Source organism: Diorhabda carinulata, chromosome 3, assembly GCF_026250575.1.
Source record: "Diorhabda carinulata isolate Delta chromosome 3, icDioCari1.1, whole genome shotgun sequence".
In the NCBI taxonomy this organism is placed as follows: domain Eukaryota; kingdom Metazoa; phylum Arthropoda; class Insecta; order Coleoptera; family Chrysomelidae; genus Diorhabda; species Diorhabda carinulata.
Genome location: NC_079462.1, coordinates 26,225,027 through 26,247,528, shown reverse-complemented (window position 1 = coordinate 26,247,528; position 22,502 = coordinate 26,225,027). Strand labels below are relative to the sequence as shown.

The following is a 22,502-nucleotide window of genomic DNA, read 5'->3' as shown; positions in this document are numbered from 1 at the left end:
TAAGTGGAATTAATAAGATAACATTGCGTAAAATACAAATACCTGATAACAGCCCTTAAATTATTAATCAAAAATTGAGTAAAACTCCATATGATTGAACATCTAATTAAAAAAGATTATTAGTTCCTGATTATTATATTTGTAGGAAAAATAGAACTAAAAAACTTATTGTTTGGGCAGGTAATACATTTTCTGCAAGCATTGAAGAAAAAGTCTTCTCACTATTTTCCGAGAAGAGAAGTACATATATCAGTGAACTTGAAATAAATATGATACTGGAAAACACATGCATTACAAATTTGGGCTAAAGTTTGAATCAACAAACGCTTCAAATATTGTGTTTTTTGTTACAAAACATTAGAAAAAATATGCCGAAACATAATCGCATGTTTTCGAAATTGAGCAAATAAAATTTTTTTACGATATCCCTATAGTTTTTATATAGACACTTTATTTGTGTGGTGATAAGTTGAATATATAATATTCGTAGAATGCTGTTATTTTTGTAGTGTTGTGAAGTTTATTTTGTACTTTGACATGCAACTACTAAGTTTTATAAATTGAAATAGCCCAAAACGCTCGGGAACATACAAATTTTGCGGCCAAGAATTAACTGTTGTCATACCACTAATGCAGCAAGTTTTGTATTAAGTTCAAGTTGCACTTTTTGAAATAGACAAAATTTAGATGGTTTTCTAACCAGTAGTGGTTTCTATAGCTTCATCCGTCAAGAATATTTCATATATAGTGGGAATCATTCTTCAGTAACTAATAATTTCAAGTTCTTATTGACAAAATTCCTCCTGCATAAATATAATTTTTTTGTGTCAAATTCCTAACGATAGTGGACTGACCTTATATATAAAACTCACGTCTGAGTTCTATCCTTGTAACGTGACTACGCATTTAACCATCTATCAAACCCGCCAAAAGGTTGACGTTTAATTCACGTGATAACTTAAAGTATTATATTCCCTTGAAATGGAACGCGGCGGAAATATCAGATTTTAAACCGCATTAAAGGGATGCTTTCTCTATCATCAAAGATGTGTTTCCCAATCTCTTTTTGTATAAAAGCAGTATGTCGTGTCAGTAAACTAGTTAAATGTACAATCTGGCAAATGTTTTTCAAAGAATATCGTTTAATTTTATTCGATACACTAGGCAACAAAAAAATATTTTTTCCTCGTAAATAAGATTATATAATTTGTAATTTTTATAGAAAAAAATAGATAAGTGAAAAAAAATTTCAATCACTTTTTGTGAGAAATAAATTTATTCTCTTAAAAAATCTTTTGTGTTTACGAATATCCGGTTTTTTTATCAGCACTAAAAAAACATTTTTTTTAGAACGTTTCATATGTCACTCTCTCTCTCTCTAAGTTTGTCCTTTGAACCACCCATATTTTATGAAAAAACTTTAGGTGGAAATGTAAAAAGGATATATTACATCTCAAATCAAGAGGATAGTCCCAGAAGTATTTGGTCCAACAAAGAAAACACAAAAAGTTTTGAAAAAATATATAATCATTGTTTTCAACGTAATCTCATTTTAGTTCCATACCGCCTTTCCTAATAAGAATCGTCAAGATCCTCCAAATTTACATTAAATGCCGACAACACTTCTTTGTTAAAAAATTTCTGTTCATCGAGATTTTTTTAAAATCTGGGAACAGAAAATAATTCGAGGGGGCTAAATGTGGCAATTCAAACTTTAATTCATTAATTTTGCCTATTGCAATAACGGATATATAAGCTGGTGCATTGTCTTGATGAAACCACAATTTTTCTTAGCCAAATGCGACCGTGTTAGCTTAATTTTTTAGTTCAAACAGTACAATAAATTTGCCTAATAATAATAAATTGATAGTTTTTCCTTTTCCAAGATAGTGAATGAAAATTATCCCTCGCACATCCCATAATCCCGACTACATGACCTTGCCTGCAGATGGAACGGTTTTTGCCTTCTTTGTACCCGATTCTCTCTTTTCGGTTCATTGTTTTGATTGTTTTTTTGTTTTGGGTGTGAAGTTATGGATCCACGTTTTATCCAAGGTTTCGAAACGTTGCAACAATATCTGTGAAACAATGCCAAATACTCGAAGGAAACATCTTCACGACGCGGTTTTTGTTCCATAGTGAGCAAACGCGACAGCGTCTTGCATTCAGCTTTCTCTTTCTCCAAATTTTCGGATAATATGTGATGTACCGTACTATGTCTGCTAGCTTGCGTACCTTTAGCGCATCCAGTACCGCTTTTAGTCCGGGAGCAACAGAAATATACGACCAAGTTTCTTTTAAGAGGAATATTCAGCTGGGAGAAAATGACTGAATTTCTTTTTTTTGTCGTGCGTTTATCCCATCCATCGAGCCACATCTGACGTTCACTAGGCTTTTTTACACAACTCTCTGATACATATCATCAATTATCTATCGAAAGGAAATAATTAACCAAATTTTTACCTGGCTCCAGAACTATTTGTGGTTTTTCTTCAATATTTCTGTAGTCTTCGTCACCTCATTTAGCCGATCACTGCGATGATGATCTCCGCAAGTCGTACAATCTCGTTCAAACTCTACTACCCAATTTTTTACTGTTGATAACGCAAAAACAGTCTCACCCTTCCAAGAAAAGTATTGTATGACAAAACGATGACCAATTTTTTCCACGTTTACAAATTCACTGAAAACGTTCAATAATGATGGTTGCGAATCAAATATTAAACAACGTGGCATCTTCAATTTCAAAACATATGCTGTATAGATTGTGTACTTTCTAATACAGTACAGAGCTACCAAATAAGAGTAGAAAAATATACATCATGTTGTGATAGCACTTTCAAACAATATAATTGATTTCGTGCCACTTTTTTGTCTACCCTGTAAGAAAGCCCATTGTATTGGAAGGAACGTTGATGGAAAAAATATAAAAGATGCTTCAAAGGATTTCATTCAATCATATCCTGTGAATTTTTCAATACTGTTCGAATGTGTCGTTCGATTGTTGTCAGAACGAGATTAGAGAAACGTGAATTGAGTATTTACTTCTACAGATCTATGTGTACCATTCTGAAGACTAGTTTTGGAATCAAGTTTATTTGCTATAACAGAATTCAGATCACTTTGAACATCATCTCGAAAATAAGTTAAGTAAATAACTAATAACCATTTAGTGTTACGAGGGTTTCAAAAAAATATCTCATTTTTCAAAATTGTACACACTTAATACAGCGAATTTTCAATTTTTAAACCACCTAAGAAATATTATTCGCAAGATCAGCAAAATATGCGTTTGTCTATGCTATCACCAAACTTGTCTGAATTGCTCTCCACCAAGTTAAATAACATAGACCTATTCAAGCTTTATTTACTGTGACATATCACTTGACAAAAGTTAGCTTTTGATCAACATTAAGCAATAGCGTCTTTTGCATTGGGGTAGGTTTTCCGTATGTAATCTTCAAAGGAAAATATCTTCTTTTTGACGATAGCTAGGCATAAGGACACAGATTTTATTAACTATTTCTGGTGTAGTTACAGTGAATGATTGTCCCGCTCGATCAGCATCATATTTGTTTATATGGACACTTTTCAAACCAAATAATTACAAATCCATCGATGGGATGTAGCATTTACCGCATAATATCCATTCAACTGTTCCTCGATTCTATTAATTGTTTTTTTTTTAAATAATACTGTTGAGTTAATATTAGCTTCAACGAGAACTGACATGGGTAAAACACTTTGTGATCTGCTATTGATCTGGGATTCGTGTTCGATGTTATTTTTTCACAATATCCGAAACCGCTTTCTTAAATGCTCTATCACATCTATTTGTGTAATCTTAACATAAATTGCTGAAAAAGATATTATTTCATCATATATTGGTTATGTTACACTTTGAGTACTTTTTCGTTCAAATATTAATTACATCATCTCAGAATAGCCAACTTGGATATTTAAATATGTTTTTCCAAATCCGGGAAACCTCTTATTATCGAAAAGTCTAGTTTTTGATCGATTTCGTTACAAACTTGAAACAAGTGACTAGATCTTCTATTAATTATGTCTCAATGGGCTCGGGTTGTTACCAAGGATGCTTATGGTGGAAATTTAATCTACATCTAATACACTGAATGATCAATACTCTTTATCAATATTCAGTTTATGTACGACATCGCCTATCTAGACATCAGTGGTGAAATATGTCTGTTTACAGACGATACTAGTTTCTCTTGGAGAAATCCTGAACTCACGGCACCTCATAGGAACATATCTATTGACCTAATCACCCTTAAATCTTATATCTTTTCTCTGTCTCGACGTTTCTAAAACCAAAGTTTTAGCATATCAAAATAGATTGCTCCTTTTTTTCTTTAATAATACCACCATTGACGTCGTTGAATCTGTAAAATTGTTGTGGACAATTCCTTGAAATGGGAGTTACATATTTCTAAAAAATTAAGATCTTCCTGTTTTGCGCTGAGGTCAGTTTAGAAAGCACTGAACTTATCTACCTCCTTAACAGTTTATTATGCCCTTATTGAGTTGCATCTTTGATATGCCCTTCCCTTTTGGGGTACATGTGGTGCGATTCAATTTGAGTGAATCTTCAAACTACAAAAGAGAGCTGTAAGATATTTACTCGGACTAAAAATTCTGACTCTTTCTTCCGTATTAATCTTTGAATCCCAATCTTTGCCCAATATCGTCAGCGCGTTTCTCCAATTCCAGAAAGATCGTTCCAAGGCTATCCACTTAGGAACGCGGTGCTCGACCTTTACCTACTTAGTGTACGTTCAGAATTAGTTAAGGGCTCAATATTTCACAATGTAAAAAAATGCACAATCACTTGCTAATTGAAATCAAATTGATATCATCTTTTCCCGCATTTCGCAATAATTGGAGGGCATATTTACTGGAAAGTGTTTAATTCCGGGTATGCTGCATACTGGTTTCATTTTGCTATGGACTTATATACTAATTATTACCTATAATTTTGTTATTCATTGTAGATTTCTTCTGTATATTGAAATTTTATTGTATTTGTATCTTTCTTTTGTTATTTTTTTGTTGGTTTTTTACTTTTCACAATCTTTTGTCTCTCTCTCTCTCTCTCTCTCTCTCTCTCTCTCTCTCTCTCTTTTGTAATGAATTTATTTAACAAACGTCATCATAGAACGAATGAACGTAGAAACAACTTTGTATATTTGATAATTTGTTAATGGTTAAACTTTACGCATGAAATGAACAGTATATACTAATTATTATAGTAGTGAGGGCATTAAACGTGCCTTATAAACCTAAATTACTTAAGGAAAAATTTAGAAATCAATTTCTGATACCATCATATCTCTAATCTGACCAATAACTCATCTTGACTAATAAAGTTTTCCTCTACGTTATTACAATTGCTAATTATAAACTGCAATATCTGAAATTGGAAGCAGATTAATATGAGACCTCTCCGTATCTCTGTCATTACATCAAATTTAGGTCGATTCCTGAAATTAAGTTGATTGGATGTAGGACGTACAATGACTGTGGAGAAGCATCTGATCGAGTGTCATACCCGTATCTGATAAGAGGAGCTTCAGGGCACTACTCTCTAATAAATTGGTCGCGAACCATTGATTTCGAGACTATTTAGAAGTCTCTACTGTAATGATAAAATACTGAAATTTCCTTTTAAATACTGTTTGTGCCAAATTAAGGGCCGAAACGTTAATGCTCAAGCAGTAATCATCACTTTATTCGGTCCAAAAAATATATAAAACACATTATATTCTAATCCAATAAATGATGAAAACTGAATGAAAAGAGGAAAAAAAGTAAAAACAAAATAAGGCACTTTTTATATCTCTGGAGGAGTCAGCGCGCTGCAGCGCTAGGTGCAGTCTTGATTTGCGACTATATACCAAAGTGGCATGAGAATTTAAAATTTTAGAATACTCTTTTCCTTGTATCAGCAAAGCTTGCACTTGCATTATATCTAGACGAAAACTGAACCACGGCCGAGACGACCCAATTGGATTTGATTTTGAGTCGCAAAAATGTAGGGCGTTTCTAAGTTCATGCGAGAAAATCGCTTGTATGAAATTAAGATGGTCTTCTTTATAACAAAATTTTCTCATCCAAACTCTTTCCGAGATATCACCCTTAAAAAGTGGTGACTACCATTGACCTTTTATTTTTTTTCTGAAATTTCAGTAAAGATACAAACTTGAAATTGTATAAATTTCGTGCCCTCGCAAAGGACTAATCACTGGTATTTTTTCAATTTCACCCACGTATAATGTAACAGAAATATTGAAAAAATACCCGTAGTTAGTGCTTTGCGAGTGCACGAAAATTACAGAATTTCTAGTTTTAGTATTACTGAAATTTAAAAAAAAACCTTACTACCTTTTAAGGGTAATATACGGAAAGGGGTGGGATATCCTAAGTAAACCCCTAAATTGGGAATCCTGGAGCGAGCAACTAGTGAACTATCTAGGTATACAGAGCGATATGGCGAATAATTGAAGATTAGAGGTGGGCCTTTCCAAATGGAAGCGCTTTGACAAATTAAATCACAAAAATTTGTCCAACAATTAGTTTAGTTCCTTTAACAATCTTACTATCTATATCTATCTATACTGATATAACATGTTATAACGTCACAAGTGCTTCCAAATAATCAATTTTAATTACTTATTAAGGATTACATTGAGTTACAAGTGAAAAATAATAATCGATTATATACATACATAATCAGATTTGTTCTTCTCTGGAAGCGCTTCTGGCACTGTTATTTTGTCCGAATGTGCGTTTCTCGTATACTCAAAAACCAAGTCTTTAAATTATTGGAATTCGTTTTCAAAACTCTTTCCTAAGAAACGACTAATTGCATATTAAAAGCCTTCATGGATACATGTTAAGTATTCAACGTTTCCTCAAGAAATTCAGAGTTTCGCTCACCACTGACTGATTAATTGCGTCTGCGTTTTCTGCATATATAGAGGCAATGAACATCCAATTGCCTCACTTATTTCTAAACTAATAAATTTCCGAGGTGATTTTAACACGTTTTTTGATTGCATATACTTCAAAATGTGGCTACTGTCGCATCATACATTGTTGGATCCTCCGAAAAAAGAAGGGATTAAAGGTCGAAACCTACTAGCAACACGCCACGCCACCTCACGCCATGTGTCGAATATATAATTCAATTGTCCGCGTACTTCACCAAACGCCACCCCTCGCTATGCTACGCCATCCTACGTAGGACGATTCAAAATTCTCAGTTGTAAATGGAAAAATATATGCACACATATTAGACACGTGGCATTGGGTGGCCTGGCGTGGGTTTGGACCTTAAACCATATTACGTGAAAAATAATAATCGAATAGTTACAATGAGTAACATGAGTTTTCCACCCAGAAGGAATAATTTCTTGACCATGAAAATCATGATCTTGGTTATAATGTGAATGTTTTATCGTTGACCAGTTTGACAAAAGCAATTTGGCTTCCTTTCAATTTGGATCTGAAGAAGAAATGAAATTGGAATACCACAGATATTGTCAGTTATTATGAGTTCGTCTACTTTTTTTCAAAAGTATAAATCTTTTAGCGATTTTAGCAGGAGAATCTAGCCTAATCAAGAGTACTCTACCTGCAAACAACTGGTTCAGCAAAACCGTTTTGCTATGATGCTCAAGTTTCTGAATAATGGTTCAAAGATGAAAGTAGTCCTATAGCTATGTGTTCACTGTATTGCCGTATTCAAAACTTACACTATCCTCCACAGACTCTTGCTCAGTCAATCCATTAAGTTGCTTTGAACAAGGTCCCACAAGCAAACATCGACTTATTTCTTTCAGAATCGCAAAATACACTCTTTATGACAATTTTTCTAGTAAACAAGCAAATGATTTACAAGAACTCCACTAATATGAGAGGTGAGTGATAAGGTTTGTTGAGTTCACATAATGAACTAATACCCCAGCGACATTTACTTTTTTTAAATGAAGATGATCATATAACAAATCTGGAATATCTGGAACCGTTGGAGATATTCATACTGAACACACTGTTTACACTATCACTACACCAACAATGACAATTACACTGTAAATTTCCAGTTTACCCTCAGTATCTGAAGGCGATAACTTTGTTATAGAAATGCGCGTCAGATAGTGTAGTTTTGAGTGTGTAAGTGTAGTGGTAGTGTAAAAGTGTGTACAGTACATAAAAAAACTCGAGTGCTCAAAAATTTTGATTGGATAAAGTCGATACGCTATAAGTGTATTTACATATGAAACTTTTTTGGAACGAAAGATTTATGACAGATTCTTTATCCGATATTTTTGTCTTAAGCGAATTTTTTCAGTCTGTCTAAAACTAACCAAATAATTCTGTATACTTAAAAAAAGATTATGTTAAAAAATGAAAATGATTATGTAATAGAATGTTTTGTTTATTTGTTGGGTCGGAAACTTTTCAGACAACTCTCGTATAATCACTGCCTTATAAGACAACTCACGTATGTGGAATTATTCAAAAGCATGTTTGCTTTGTCTCTTTTTTTTTTTTTAAATAATTTTCATAGTAAAGGAGTTATGGCCTGTTGTCCTAGTAAAAATCATCCTAAATATTCTTCAGTTGAATCAAAGTTCTAAAACATATTTCAAACATCCTTCAGCACATATAAATTTGATTTGTTCAAATTTTCTCTCCAAAGTTCCTTTGATTTTGAATGTAACTTTGATCCCAAATCGTCAAATATTGAATGCGAGTTTTGATTGCATGTACATATAACCGCACGTGAAGAAAGTTTGCTAACTTGTAAAACAGTGGTTAGGAGTTGGAAGAGATAACTATCAACTGCTACTTATTGTTAAGAGAGTAATTTAGTTTTTTCATTACCAGTTGCCATTTTCTGTGTTTAGGCTTTGCCAGGTGAGTTCAGTTGAATAGAAAATAACGGTGGTTTAGTAAACAATTCGACATCCTCACACAGAGTTTTTATACTATGAGGGATGGAATGGCAATGGAGTTCGGGGCAAGTAAATGTACTTACATCCTTTGGAGTATATAACGTTTGTTTCCGCAGAATTTATTTCTAGATTTGTATTCATTTAATTCTGAACTTCTCACATGAAATTACGAACCGTTTTAATCAGTTTCTATAGCATCAAAAGCATTGTTATTTTATCAACAACATCAAGCTGACAGTTTACTATCAAAATTTCGGAGATATTGAAGTTATTGATTTGTCTAACAGTCGAATGATCATAGAAAAATTAGCAAATATTGCTTGTCGCTCGCTACTATAATAAGAAACTATTGTTAGTTTGACGTTGTCGATGAAATAAAAAATCTGCTATGTTTTAGTTGACACATAATGAATGTAGGCTGTTTAAGTAAATGAGACACACTTTTTAATTGGCATATTACCACCCAAGAGTAAATTGTAAAGTAAAGCTGTCTTACAACCCGTTAAGGGCAATCGATACCCTTTTGGTAACTGTTAGGTACACACTGTCTTCAAAACAGTGTCGAAATGTGATGTTCAAATTATATGAAACAAAAAAATAACACATTACTCAATAAGAAGTGTGACTAACTAGGAAAAACAAATTATTTGCCAAAAATCGATTTTAGTCATCAATGTAATCTCTTTAGAGCAATACAATCATTCCAACATTTCTCCAACTTCTCGATGCCGTGCTTGAAAAGGATTTGTCTTTGCCTCAAAATAGGCTTCAGTATCAGCAATTATTTCTAAGTGGAGGGCATTTTTTTGAGATCAGCGAATAGCCAGTAGTCACTGTAGCCAAATCCGTGCTATACGATGGATGAGGAAGCAATTTGACAATCGTAGCGATCGATTTGTAAATCGGTGAATTGTATTGGTGAAACAGTGTTTTTGTCTTTGACATATGAGTCCGTTTTTTTATAGTATTTTCCTCATTGACAAAAGCTCCAGTACTTATATCTTAAGACCAGGAGAGACAAGTCGCATAGCCCCCTGATAGCTACCTCACTTTATGAAGTTGTTGTTATCTCACTGGTAAACAATAAAGGAGTTATAACAGCAATTTGCGATGGAATAATAGAAGAAAATATAGAATCAGATTTGTTTAGAAGGAAATATGGAGGATGCAGAATACTAATTGGCACAAACTACATGGGGATATAATATCAATTAGGCATAAACCTAGACCTAGATTACACTCAAAATTCTAGAAAATGGAAATTATAAACGATGCAAAAGTCATACGAAAGGAACAAGAACAAAGTACATCCAACTGGCAATAGCACTATGGCACAAGAACAAACATTAATAACAACAATGTTAATATCGGCAACAGAAATAACAACAAATACAGTACATACAATAATTGTTCGGAAAATCCTTAACCAATAAAACCGCCAAAAAATGAAATTGTTTTGGATGTCTGTGGTCTAACACTGCCGTCATGTAGACATGTCATGTAGATGGAGGAAATCGATTATACTAATAATAAGATCTTTCTGAAAAACATCAAAGAGGTCGAAACTATGGAAAGCGGTGCTACTATTCACAGTTCGATTTGTTTAAAAATTTCTAGTACACAAAGTGGTTATACCGGATACGACAACACGAAAGGAACTACAAAGACTAATCTCTCTTATGTATATCTGGAGTAAGTGAATGTTCCCCACTAGGGGAGAGTGTGAAGCCCGAGTCATAATAATACATTTTTGTTTGGTAATATTCAATACAAATAATCATATAATCGCTATGTAGATATTAGAAGAAAAAAAGAGTCATAGAAAGGACTATTGTTCTTAAAAGAACAATACTCTCACTCAATACCCCTCACTCAAAAGCAAAAATTTACATACATAGAATTAGGGATTGAATCTCAATTAAAGAAACATACCTGACAGTTTCTAATATCAATGTTTTCTTCAAGATTATATTCTCTATGAATCTCGGTAATTCGTTCAAAATGTTACGAATGCGTCTCCGCCCTGAAGCCAATCCTGCCTAGATTATTGGAATTCTAAAATTCGGTGGAAATGCGACAGCTTTGATGTTCGTTGCAAATACCCGGAATCCGTTTGATGTTTGTTTTATATAAGTTTTTATTATAGCAGGCTGTTTATTTAGATTGTTTCTTTTGATTAATACCTAGGAAGGTCTATTTATTCATTTGTTTTGTTTCTTTACTTTCTAAAACTTTTTTCTAGTTTATAATAAATAGTCGTAGTGAACAGACCGAAATAGAAGTAATCGACGAATTTAAATAAATTATTTAAGTTAGTTGAGTGTTATTGATAAATGAAATATTATAAGTTGTGTAGTGTAAAGTATTATGAATTAAGAAGGTGTGAGACAGTGTTTATTAATTCACCCAACGAATAGAAATCGTAAAAATAAAGAAAAATGAAACATTACAAAAATAAGACGATTTCGAACTGCACCGAGCCTGGAAAAATATTCAACTGTAGATAACATTGAGAAAATCAAGTTTGCAAACAAGTTTCCACGTTAAGGGGGAAAACTTTTGAACAACATGGAATTATTCAAAGAGAACATTTTCCATTCTTTTGATGTACTTGAGAAAACAATTCAAAACGAAGTATTTTCCATAGTTAATTTATATACATATGTACTAAATTCCAGTATATCATTTTTTACTTCATTCTGGTTCTTGAGATTTATCCTTATATAGAAAAAAAGAAAATGTACTACATGATTTGCAATAATCCGAAAATTTGCTCTTTGAAGTAATAAAAGCACACAGGAGCTGGGGGAAAAATATACAAATCATTTTTTCAAGAATATCTCTAGTCTTAAATAAAGAAGATATTAAGAATGTTTTGGCGAAGAAACATTTTCAATATTTTCACAAAAATCTAAATTGAACAGAATCTTAATTAGATAATTTTCTCATTTTCTAAGAAAAAGGAAACTGAACCAAAACGTCAAATAAGGATTGAACAAATATCTAAATTAATCACTAGTTGTATATTGATATATGATCTTCTTGTTTCAGCTGTTTCGCAAATACTTGACTGTTTAGACGATATATACTGTCTACAAGAAACGCAACCCCACGAGAGAGCTCATCTTTTGGAACTATTGGAAGACACTCGTCTCCACGTATTACTTGAGGTGGGTATACTGCATTTTCTAATCTTAAATTTCTTAATACAAAGCGTGAGAATTAGGTTCCGGAAATTTCTCAATTAAAAATAAGCAAATAAAGTTTAACACATTTTATTGTAGACCTCTAGTCTCCATTCAACTCAAACAATGAATGTTTCTACAATTTATAACATCTTTTTAATCATCTCGGGAATTAAAAGAGTGAAAGGGAGTAATATTTTTCTTCTTCTTCTTCCGTGTATTAGGCGTAATCGATCGACATCCTTGCCTCCTATCCTGCTTCAAGGTTATCGCTCCACCTTTTTCTGGGTCGGCCGGTACTCCTTCGGCCCAATGGTGATTTATCACACGCTATCTTGACCAGTCTTCTGTTGTCCATACGACTTATGTGCTCGTTTCATTCTTTCTTTCTTGATAGAACCCATTCGTTGACGTCATCTATTTTTCACAATCTTCTGATGTTCCCAGTTCTTTCCCCCTTGTCTAGTAGGGTTTTTCCGGCTATCATGCGTAGCACATTAATCTCTTCTGTTCCAATCATTCCTTTGGTTTTCGTCGTTTCTGGCAGTGTCTCCGTGGTGTAGGTGTGTTTATCTCGTCATATGATTTCGTTCAAACATGCTGCTATTCTTAAGGCTTTGATTGTTTGCTCTCTTACTTCGTTCTCTACGTCTCCAAATCCTGAAATCTCGATTCCCAAGTATTTGAATTTCATTACTTGGTGAATTATCTGGTCGTCTACGACCAGCTTACATCTTACATCTGAGTTAAGGATGTGGTCATATACTTTGTTTTGGACGCAGATATTATCATATTGAAAGATTTAGCTGGGTAGTTAAACACATGTAAAAGCCTTTGAAGATTATCCTCATTTATTTGCGACTAGAACTGCATCATCAGCGTATAATATTGTAATATTGTAATATTTCGATCCCCCAATCGTAAGTCTATTTTCGTGATAGACACGACGAAAACAAAAGCACGCCCATGGCATCGAACCAATGAGAAATAGTGAAAGTTCAAAAATACAAAATTCTCTATGAGAACTAAATTATCGTTTCCCTGTTCGTGAAAATCTAATCTCTGTTTTTAGAAAATATTTATCATTTTTAATTGACGTGCTTGCGTGTGACAAAAGATCTCCAAGAAGATATCGAGGGCTTTTCATCTAATATTTTTCTTATTTGAGCTCATGTCTATAGCAGAAAAATCCTTCCAAACATATTTCATCAACCTTTAGCAACGTCAACATTTTCAAAAGCTTTATGTGGAAGTGTCTACGAGTGCGTTAGCCCAGTTATTAGTTTTGTCATCTTTTCTAAACTCTTTTATAGATCTCAAGTCACTTTATGTCATTAAACAACTATTTTAAAATATAAATGGATTTACTAGTGGAATTTTCAAGCCTTTCTTCACATATTCGGTTAGGTTAGATTTGTAATCTACAAGAATATTCAGTAATGGTTCAACTTGAAATTGAACACGTTAATTGTGATAACAAATGCAATTTTAACCAATGTAAATGCATACTGAACACACTGTTCATAATACCACTACATCTTTTACCAAAATCATAAAGAAAAACACAAAAAATTTGCTTTGATACGTTTCATCTGGTTTATACAAAAACATTAGAAAACGTAAGTAGAAAATTAGTTTATACATAACATACAATTGTTGAGTAATCCCGAGGATGAAGTACTAGATTTGGAAAACAGTGGTATTCACCAAATTAGCTTTGATTATTGCGACAAGAAGTATGTTGGGCAAACTACGAGGTTTGTTAATGTCCGGTTTATAGAGCACTTTGTTTGTTGGAATTATGAACGGAAAATCGAGTATTACCGAGCAACTTGTCAATCTTAATTATGGAATAAATACAATTAATGTAAATTTAAAAAAATTGGTGGATGCATTCGATACTGTCTCACGACTCATCCATAGTTTATTATTTAAGGACTGTTTAATTTTCCGCGTGAATTGTTTTGAAGAAAGAAGTCAATAAGTTTTAGTTTACCTTCAGTCTCCGAAGATGATAACTTGGTTAGAGAAACGCGCGTTAGACAGTGTTCGGTTATGATTTCAACTATCAGATATGCCTTTTTTACAAAAATTGATTATGACTCTTTCTACTGCTCTCATTTTTCGTGATCTTTTCCTGTTTCTATCATAATTTGGATCTCGTAATTTGGTTATGTCTTAATGTATCTCGCGATTTCCTTTGTCAATAGCGTATTCTTCATTGCGATCTATTTATACTTCTTCCATCTATTCAGGGCTGTTACCAGATCAATTAAATCGACTTCCCAATAATTAATTTCAACAAAAACATATTTCAACGTTACATACACGCATTGCAATAATATGCAATAATCTGATCTGTTTATATATAGAGGGATGATAAACAATTTCTTGCACTCTTTCCTTCAGAAAATTTGCCTCCCTGTCTAATGACAATTTGTGAAAAAGTTATATTGTAGATATTGTAGCAGAATGTATGGTTTATGCACTTATATGCATGATAAATATCAATCCTCATTCTTAGTTGTTTTGTTAATGTTTTTCTGCTTTTTTTGATCTATTAATTGGATTTTAGAGATGTTTTCTCATTTTTCTAACTTTATTATATCTCAATACTTTTAATTTTTCGATAGTGCTTCTAGATGATGGAGTTTTAAAGAATAATGGATGGACCTTTCACCATAAAGTTCATAAAATGTGGTAGGAATATGAGAGTTTTATTATTGCTTAAAGCTTCATCTGAATGGGTTGAATTTCTAATTATTTTCAAATTCATTAGGTGCGGAAGCTAGATCTACAATTAGGTGAAATTTTTAGCCCATACTTGTGAATCAATAGCGCGTACACTAAAATGTTCTAAGTGGAATTCCCAAAGACTCATTCTGTATATGACTCAAACGATAGTGTAATTAATTAAAATACTACATCAGAGTAGTTTTGAAAAATAACTATGAACAGATTATTTTTATTATTGAATTTATTAACGAATTTAATATGACGTAAAGTACTGATTCTATTTGGACCCATCGGATCACTCATTTATGCATTTATCTTTAACGATTTGAAAAATATAACATTATTTCTGCATCGGAAAAAATCATTTATCACTGTTCTATAAATTACTTTATATTGTCTACTAATATTCACCAGACTTGTCGACTCATCATTCATTTCCATTTCTTTAAAATTTTTCCAGCTTTTCGATCGCATTGACAATCGTGTGCTGACACCTCTTCGGGCGCCGTTGAACGGCGCGGTGCAGTGCGCTCGCGACGCCGCCGATATTCTCCGGGAACTCGAACATCGTCGAGATATCGATTACAGAGACCTGCAAGAACTGAGAGACTTGCTCTGCCGACCTCATTTCAAGGTAAGTTTACTTTAACAGTTTCACCATAGATGGTACTAGTCTACAGAATCTATAATGAATTGAAGGAATTTCAGTCATAGATTGTGTGAATAACTCGTAAGATGGCTCTGATAATTTTATCATACAAGTGATACGTAAAGGCTTTCAACAAATGATCAAATGTCAGGTAAATCATCCATCAGCTGATATAAATTTCAAATTTAAAACATGATCTACATGAACTTGATTTTAATGCTGAAATTCCGAAAAGTATAAAAACCGTAAACTTCAATAACCAATCAATAAGAGGCTCATGAGAATTAATAGTAGACAGCCATTTAACGGGAATAAATATTTTTTTCAATTCAAAGAAAAACATAAACAAATGACCCGATTAACTCAGATTCCGAACAAAATGAACGCGATCCACGTTAGTTTCCGAGCATTTAGATCATGATTGGGTTAATAGCCCGACATACAATATTTTTTGCAAAGAAAAAAATTCTGATTTCATCATACCTATTTCCTTTAAGACTTTTATGTAATTTTTCAAATGCTTTACAAAAGATCGTAATAATATCAATTGAATTAAAATAATTTACAGTGACTTACTTAGTCTTCTCAAAAACTTGTTTGGAAATCATCACAGTAAGTTGTGTTACTTAAGATCTCCAGTTGATTTTCCAATCAAAGATTTTGGGAAACGCCACTGTAGAACTGGTTTATCATTATACTTATATATTACTTATACATACTATATACTTATATATGCTGTTTGAAAGACGATTTGATATACTTTAATGTGAATATAAATTTATGAAAATTATGTTTAACATAGTTGAATCAATGCATTTCGCAACTTAAGCTTTTTTATTATTAACATAAATGGGGTTATTTAAAACTTTAAAACAATTTAAAACATAATACTTAATTTCTTAATAATGGGTATGAGCTTCTCTTGCTTTAATGACATCTCTCATTTTATAGAAATTGCACCTCAGATCTTGCAGGAACAACCTTCATAAGCACTCCGGTTTTCAAAGCAGCAATCTGCAAATTGCTCTCTTGGTCTTTGGTACACTTTCCTTCTTGACACAATAAAGCGGTCATCACGAGCGGTTGCAAATCGCCTTCTGCCTGTTCCAGGTCGCCTATGAAAGGATCCTGTCTCCTCATAACCTTGGCGCATTCTTTGAACCGCTGCGCGGGTCATATCCTGCCTAGCAACAGCTCACAGATCAAGTCCATTTTCGATCAAAGCCATAATTTCGGCGGCTTTTTGGATAACACTATTGAGATTATAAAAAGCGAGTAATATGGATTTTGTAATTTTCAAACAGCATTTTTTTTTGATCTGTTGTGTTCCGTTAATATTTTGAGATAAATCCTTTTACACAATAATGGATACGGATAATGTCTTTGAGATTTTTAAGAAACGCTCCGGAACAACATAATTTTGAATAGTTCAACAAATCGTATTTCCGGAAATGACGTTTCTTCGAATTCTAGCTAGATTCCAATTACTTTATCTATAATCAGAATATTTAAATCCAAAGCGTAATATTGAAACTTTTACTTTTCATGTAAAACTTTAACTGTGGAACTCCGGAAAATTTGTTCCATTCAAGAGAGTGAAATTTGTGAAACTAAATTTTTCATATATCCGGCAAGTAGAAACTGCTTACTTGGGCTTAATTTGTTAAAAACATCCCGGAGACTGATCTAGTTGTCACTAGAAATTGTAAATATAGTGGCCCATTAGTGTGTGGAAGTGCAATAACTTACTTAAGATAAAATATACAAAAAAATGTCTAAATAAAAGTTATATTTACACAGATACACATTTCTAAAATATTTTGAGGTATACAGGGTGTTCAGCCTAAGCGTGACAACATGAAGTAAAGTTTTTTTAAATAGGACACTCTTTATATTTGTTAACAATCGAGTTTAGTGTAAAATTCTGCACATATCCCTGCCTTCTCTTTCCCATAAATTGTTACGAGCGAACTATGAAGATTTGACGAAAATGGGTGCACTATAAATGCTGCCTAGTGAACGTTATTAGTGAGAAGTAACTAAACTCGTTTGGTAAGTACGAAGGTAAAGAAGTTTCGTTTGGGTTTCGGGGTGTCTTTCAGATAAACATTCATTCAGGATATTTCAATTAGCAGAAACTTCAATTTTTTAAATGAGACACCCAGTATATTATTTTACCTTCTTATAAAACTATTTTATCCCTTCAAATTATGTCTGATAATGTACACTCTAAAATTGACTGTTTTTAAGAAAATTGCATTTCTAGTTTATACTTCAAAAATATTCACCTTTTAAACAAGTAAACACTGAAATGACGTTGGTAAACAAATATACAGGGTGTCCTATTTCAAAAAACTTTACTTCATGTTGTCACGCTTAGGCTGAACCTTAGTATACCTTAAAATATTTTAGAAATGTGTATCTGAACAAATATAATAACTTTTATTTGAAAATTTTTTTTGTATATTTTATCTTAAGTAAGTTATTGCACTTCCACTCACTAAGAGGCTACCCTGTATATATTGATAGAGAATTTGATCAATGTCAAGAAGACAGCAGAAAAAGGTTACTTTTAACTTATAAAAAACCAATTTTACCGTAGCGTTGGAAAATAAATCAGTGGTCTTGAGAAGCACAACGAACTTTGATGCTTGTCTCTAGGATCATTTTCAAGTTATTAAAGTTTATTTGCCCGTACTGCAGCAATCCCGCAGTAGCAGGAAAATTAGAACACAATCTCACATCCTGGCTTTCGAACACGTTTTGTGAAAAAACGTAAAAAGTACAAGAGATCATTTTTGTAGGAAAATGTTTCGTAATTCAACGTATAAACAAAGAATACATTTTATTTTAAACTCAAAACGTTTTTGCCTTTTGCGACCCCATTATATTTCTTCCAATATTTAATATAAAAATGTGTGCCAACCTCTAGCGTGTTACAATACTTTTTTACCCCAAAATCTTATTTTACTGGACTATAAATAGGTAGTGAAACGACATGATAATATAAACTGGACTGGACTAAAAATGACAATTTCGTAACAGTTGCCATCTTCGTCCAGCGCTCTTATTATTCATAACAATTTATATATTATTGATTAACGATCATCGTAGAAAAAATATACATATTCTTGTCTCTCACAACATTTTCTTCCCAGTTTAGTTAGTTGTTTGTTTTTGAGTGGATCCACAATCTCGCACAAAAATATACACCTCAAACCCTTCTTAAATTTGAAGTACATACATAAAATCTATGTATTTTCTGTTTCTAATATTCAGTTTTGAATAAAAAATTCACTTTAGTCACAGTAATTATTTAAAATAAGCACCATGTTTTAAAAATTTATTTAAAACGGTGTTATATTCTAGTAATCTATTGTCTGGCTGTATTTACTGCATAGATTCAACTGTTCTTCTCGCCACTAGATGTCAGATAGTTCACATTGCAGCTATATTGACCTCTAAAATAATATCCTAGTTTTCCAGAGCTTCGATTATAAATGGTTGAGCTTGAGAATACTAGATGGAGCTGTATACTCTAAAGATACTAGGTTTCCTCATATAAATCAATATTTAAATTTTCCATCATGAAATGATCCTCGTACGTATTCAACCCAAAAGGATTTAACCCGGGGCAACCCTGACGTGATAAAATTATTACTGTGATATATACTTTTCTTTTGGTATAAAAATTATGAATACACGGTGAAAATTTTTTTGGAAAATATTTTTTTAGCAGTTTCTCCGACAATTCTTTCGAAAGAAAAGTTCATCGTCTTTCAATTTTTTTTATCGTTAATGTAATTCGTTGAATTTAACCATCGTTGCGTCGTCTTGGTGAAACAGTGGTTTTTAATTTCCTTGATTTTTGCGTTCAAACGATCCCACAACTCTATGTAGTATACGCTATAGATTTTCTCTCCCTTTTGAAGGGACAATCAATAGCTTCGGACGTGGTTCACCGGCTGCAGTCCATTTAGGTGATGATTGTTTTGATTTCGGAGTGAAGTGATGGATTCCGATTTCATCCATTGTCACTTATCGACAAAAAAATCTTGTAAAAATTACTTGTAAACGTTGCAAAACACTGCTTTGAATCATCTACACATTGGTTTTTTTGAGTAAACGCAGCACCCACTTTGAAAACATTTTTCTCATGGTCAAATGTTCATGCATAATTTTGTAAACATACTGTCTTCTGATGTCTTCACGGCCTTAGCAATTCGACGACCAGAACGTTCACTATCATCGGTGTCTGTATGTCCACGTTTAAGTAGCATACCAATAATAAATTATTCTTTTCGATAGAGCAGAGTTCGGGTAACATTTTAAAAGTCGTTGATGAGCTTTTACAGTATTTTTTTTCACCAGGAAGCTATGATTTGAAAAAAACAAATAATACATAGTATTTCGAAGCTTGGTTCGAAGCTTGGTACTTCATAAACGTCATATGAATTTGAAAATGGCAGCGCCATCTGTGTGTTAGTTACACGACTTATCGAGTGATGTCATATTTATGAAAACAAATGAGAAAATAGTTGACTATGTCAATGTTGTTTCGTAAATCTTTAGGTCTTTGATTGCAAACAACTTCCAATGTTTTGTTTGCCCCAAATGCTTTTTTGAGAGATGTTGCCTCTTGGAATAACTCCTTAACAAATACTTTTCGACCTAGCAAATTCAAACATGTCGGTTATTTCAACATTTCCATATCCTTCTTTTCATGGAGACTTTGGTTTTAATAATTTTATAAAAGATTCTGACTAGTCAAAATTACACATAATTTTGTGTCGTGACTACTTACCTTCGAATGCGTTACAATTTTATTCGCTTCAACATCTTGAGGAACAACGTCAAACATTATTTTTTCAAAAATTCTCATCAACTGAAACTTAATGTTGACAAAGAAGCGGACAACTGTGCTACAGATACCTACCAGCTCTATGGAAATGATGCGTAGGTTTTTTATATTGAACAAAGACACGGTTTGACTTTGATTCGAGGTGACTTCAATTTTCACATGCGGACTTTATTATCCCCAGGGGCTCATTTGTCGTAGATACCTTATTTAGTTTTCGCTTATCCAAGTTATACACGTGTTAAAAAACTCTTTTTCGGCGTGTATTCTAAACATACTTTATTCTAACATCAGCTGTGGAATCCAAATGGTTTGGTTGACCCGATAAAATATTTTATCTTATATACGTAAAAGTAGGAAGTAGCCTGCTCAATATTTCACTAAAAATTGTAAAATATAAATTTATATAGATGACATTTTCTCATAGATTTACCCATTCAAGTTTTATATATTTAGTTTTACAAAGGTACAAAGATAAATTATTTTTGTGTACATGAAACAATACATGAGTTGTTATTGATATAAAAACGCTTGTTTAGGTGGGCAGTATCATTCAAACTACCTAGTTTTATATGATACCATTCTTAATAGAGAGTTCACTTAATTTATCATGTGAAACTGTAGAATGTTTTTGGAAACTTTTTCCCATTTAAAGCAGAGAATTAAATATTCAAACTTTGAAATCGATCCAACATACATTTATACATGTGCCAGGTATAACCCAGCTGTCACTGAAATGATGGTTCTAAATTATTCACCAAATCCATTATGTCCAGTCTTCTCTCAACCCAAATACCGCAAGGATTCCAAATTCTGGCTACTCAGTTCTCTCAAGTGTCGTATCATTGTGGCTCTTATATTTTCAGAATAAATTCACTTTCCATGCAACACAGAGTCTAAGTCATGCATTTTAGATGTTAATTGATTACTTTGTAAAATTTATAAGATTTCATGGGTAATGTGATAATTGAGAAAACTCTTATTTTGAAGTACTTCTAAAGTCTGCTCAAAAAAAATCACTGCGAATGCAATAGTTTTGAGTTTGTTATCTTCCAAACCCAAACGCAATTATATGTAAGTTGTAGAAAATGTCTATCAATGTAATAAAAATACATACAAGACATTTTTCTATCAATACGTATCACAATGGTTGCTTTTGAGCATTGATGATTTACAAAAATCCAAAATTTAAATTCAATTTATTTAAACTGTGAATAGAGGTCACCATAAATTAGCCTCTGGTGTTTTGCAGTCAATGTAACGAAATCCGTCCACATTACATTTTCATGTTTCCGAGTAAACTTAAATAATTTTCTGCTATCGAAAGAGCAGGATCCTAAATACCTTGGTATATATTTAGACATACGCCCTATATTAGGTTTAACTTACGTAATTTATTTATACATTAACTATTCAATAATACTCGCTAAAATATTCACTCATATTCATTTACTAACTTAACATTTAATTTATTCAAGTAAGCTTCCTTGATCACTCGTCGCTGCTCCGATACATTCACTATGACAAATTGTTGACTTTCTTAGGCTGCTAGGCTATCGCTTTATATATACAAAAGCATATTCTAGATCCTTCAACACCTGGAATTCCCTGGTTTGCCGTAAACAAACCAAAATGGTTTCCTTAGAAACTGTCTGTCTGTTTCATGTAATTAGCTCAAAATAAATACAAATAGTCGCCGCATTCGCCAAATTTTAAATCCGATAACATATCAGAACAGGACCGGTTTCACGGTTTATATCAGTGGGCAAGTTCGTCACAATAATATAAATTTGATTTCTACTAATTAGGAAAAACATTACCAATTTCCTATTAATCGAGTAATTCCACCAAATTGTCACATTTATCTCACATCTAGTCAAGGATATTTGACTACACGAGTTGTAAAAATCGTTAACCAATTCGAGTGATCATGATATGATGGGCCAACTAATATGCATGGAATAATAACCTATTCCATTAATGTCTGTTACCAAATTCTTCATAAAATACGAAATTTTTTATCAAAAAGTTCGTAGCTTCCACAATTCATTCGGCTTATTTTAGGTGACGCACGTTATTCTTCCCTGAAAAAG

General features: G+C 32.7%; 1 protein-coding gene across 5 annotated transcripts in view; it reads left to right on the top strand.

Moving 5' to 3' along the window:
- Positions 1-22,502, top strand: part of LOC130891862 (peripheral plasma membrane protein CASK) — a 378,618-nt gene that overhangs the window by 79,221 nt on the left and 276,895 nt on the right. For all 5 annotated transcript variants that reach the window (XM_057796917.1, XM_057796915.1, XM_057796916.1 and 2 more), the window contains 2 exons: positions 12,033-12,151; positions 15,363-15,536. In XM_057796917.1, the coding sequence (XP_057652900.1) occupies positions 12,033-12,151; positions 15,363-15,536 (293 nt within the window). The remainder of the gene's footprint in view (positions 1-12,032; positions 12,152-15,362; positions 15,537-22,502) is intronic.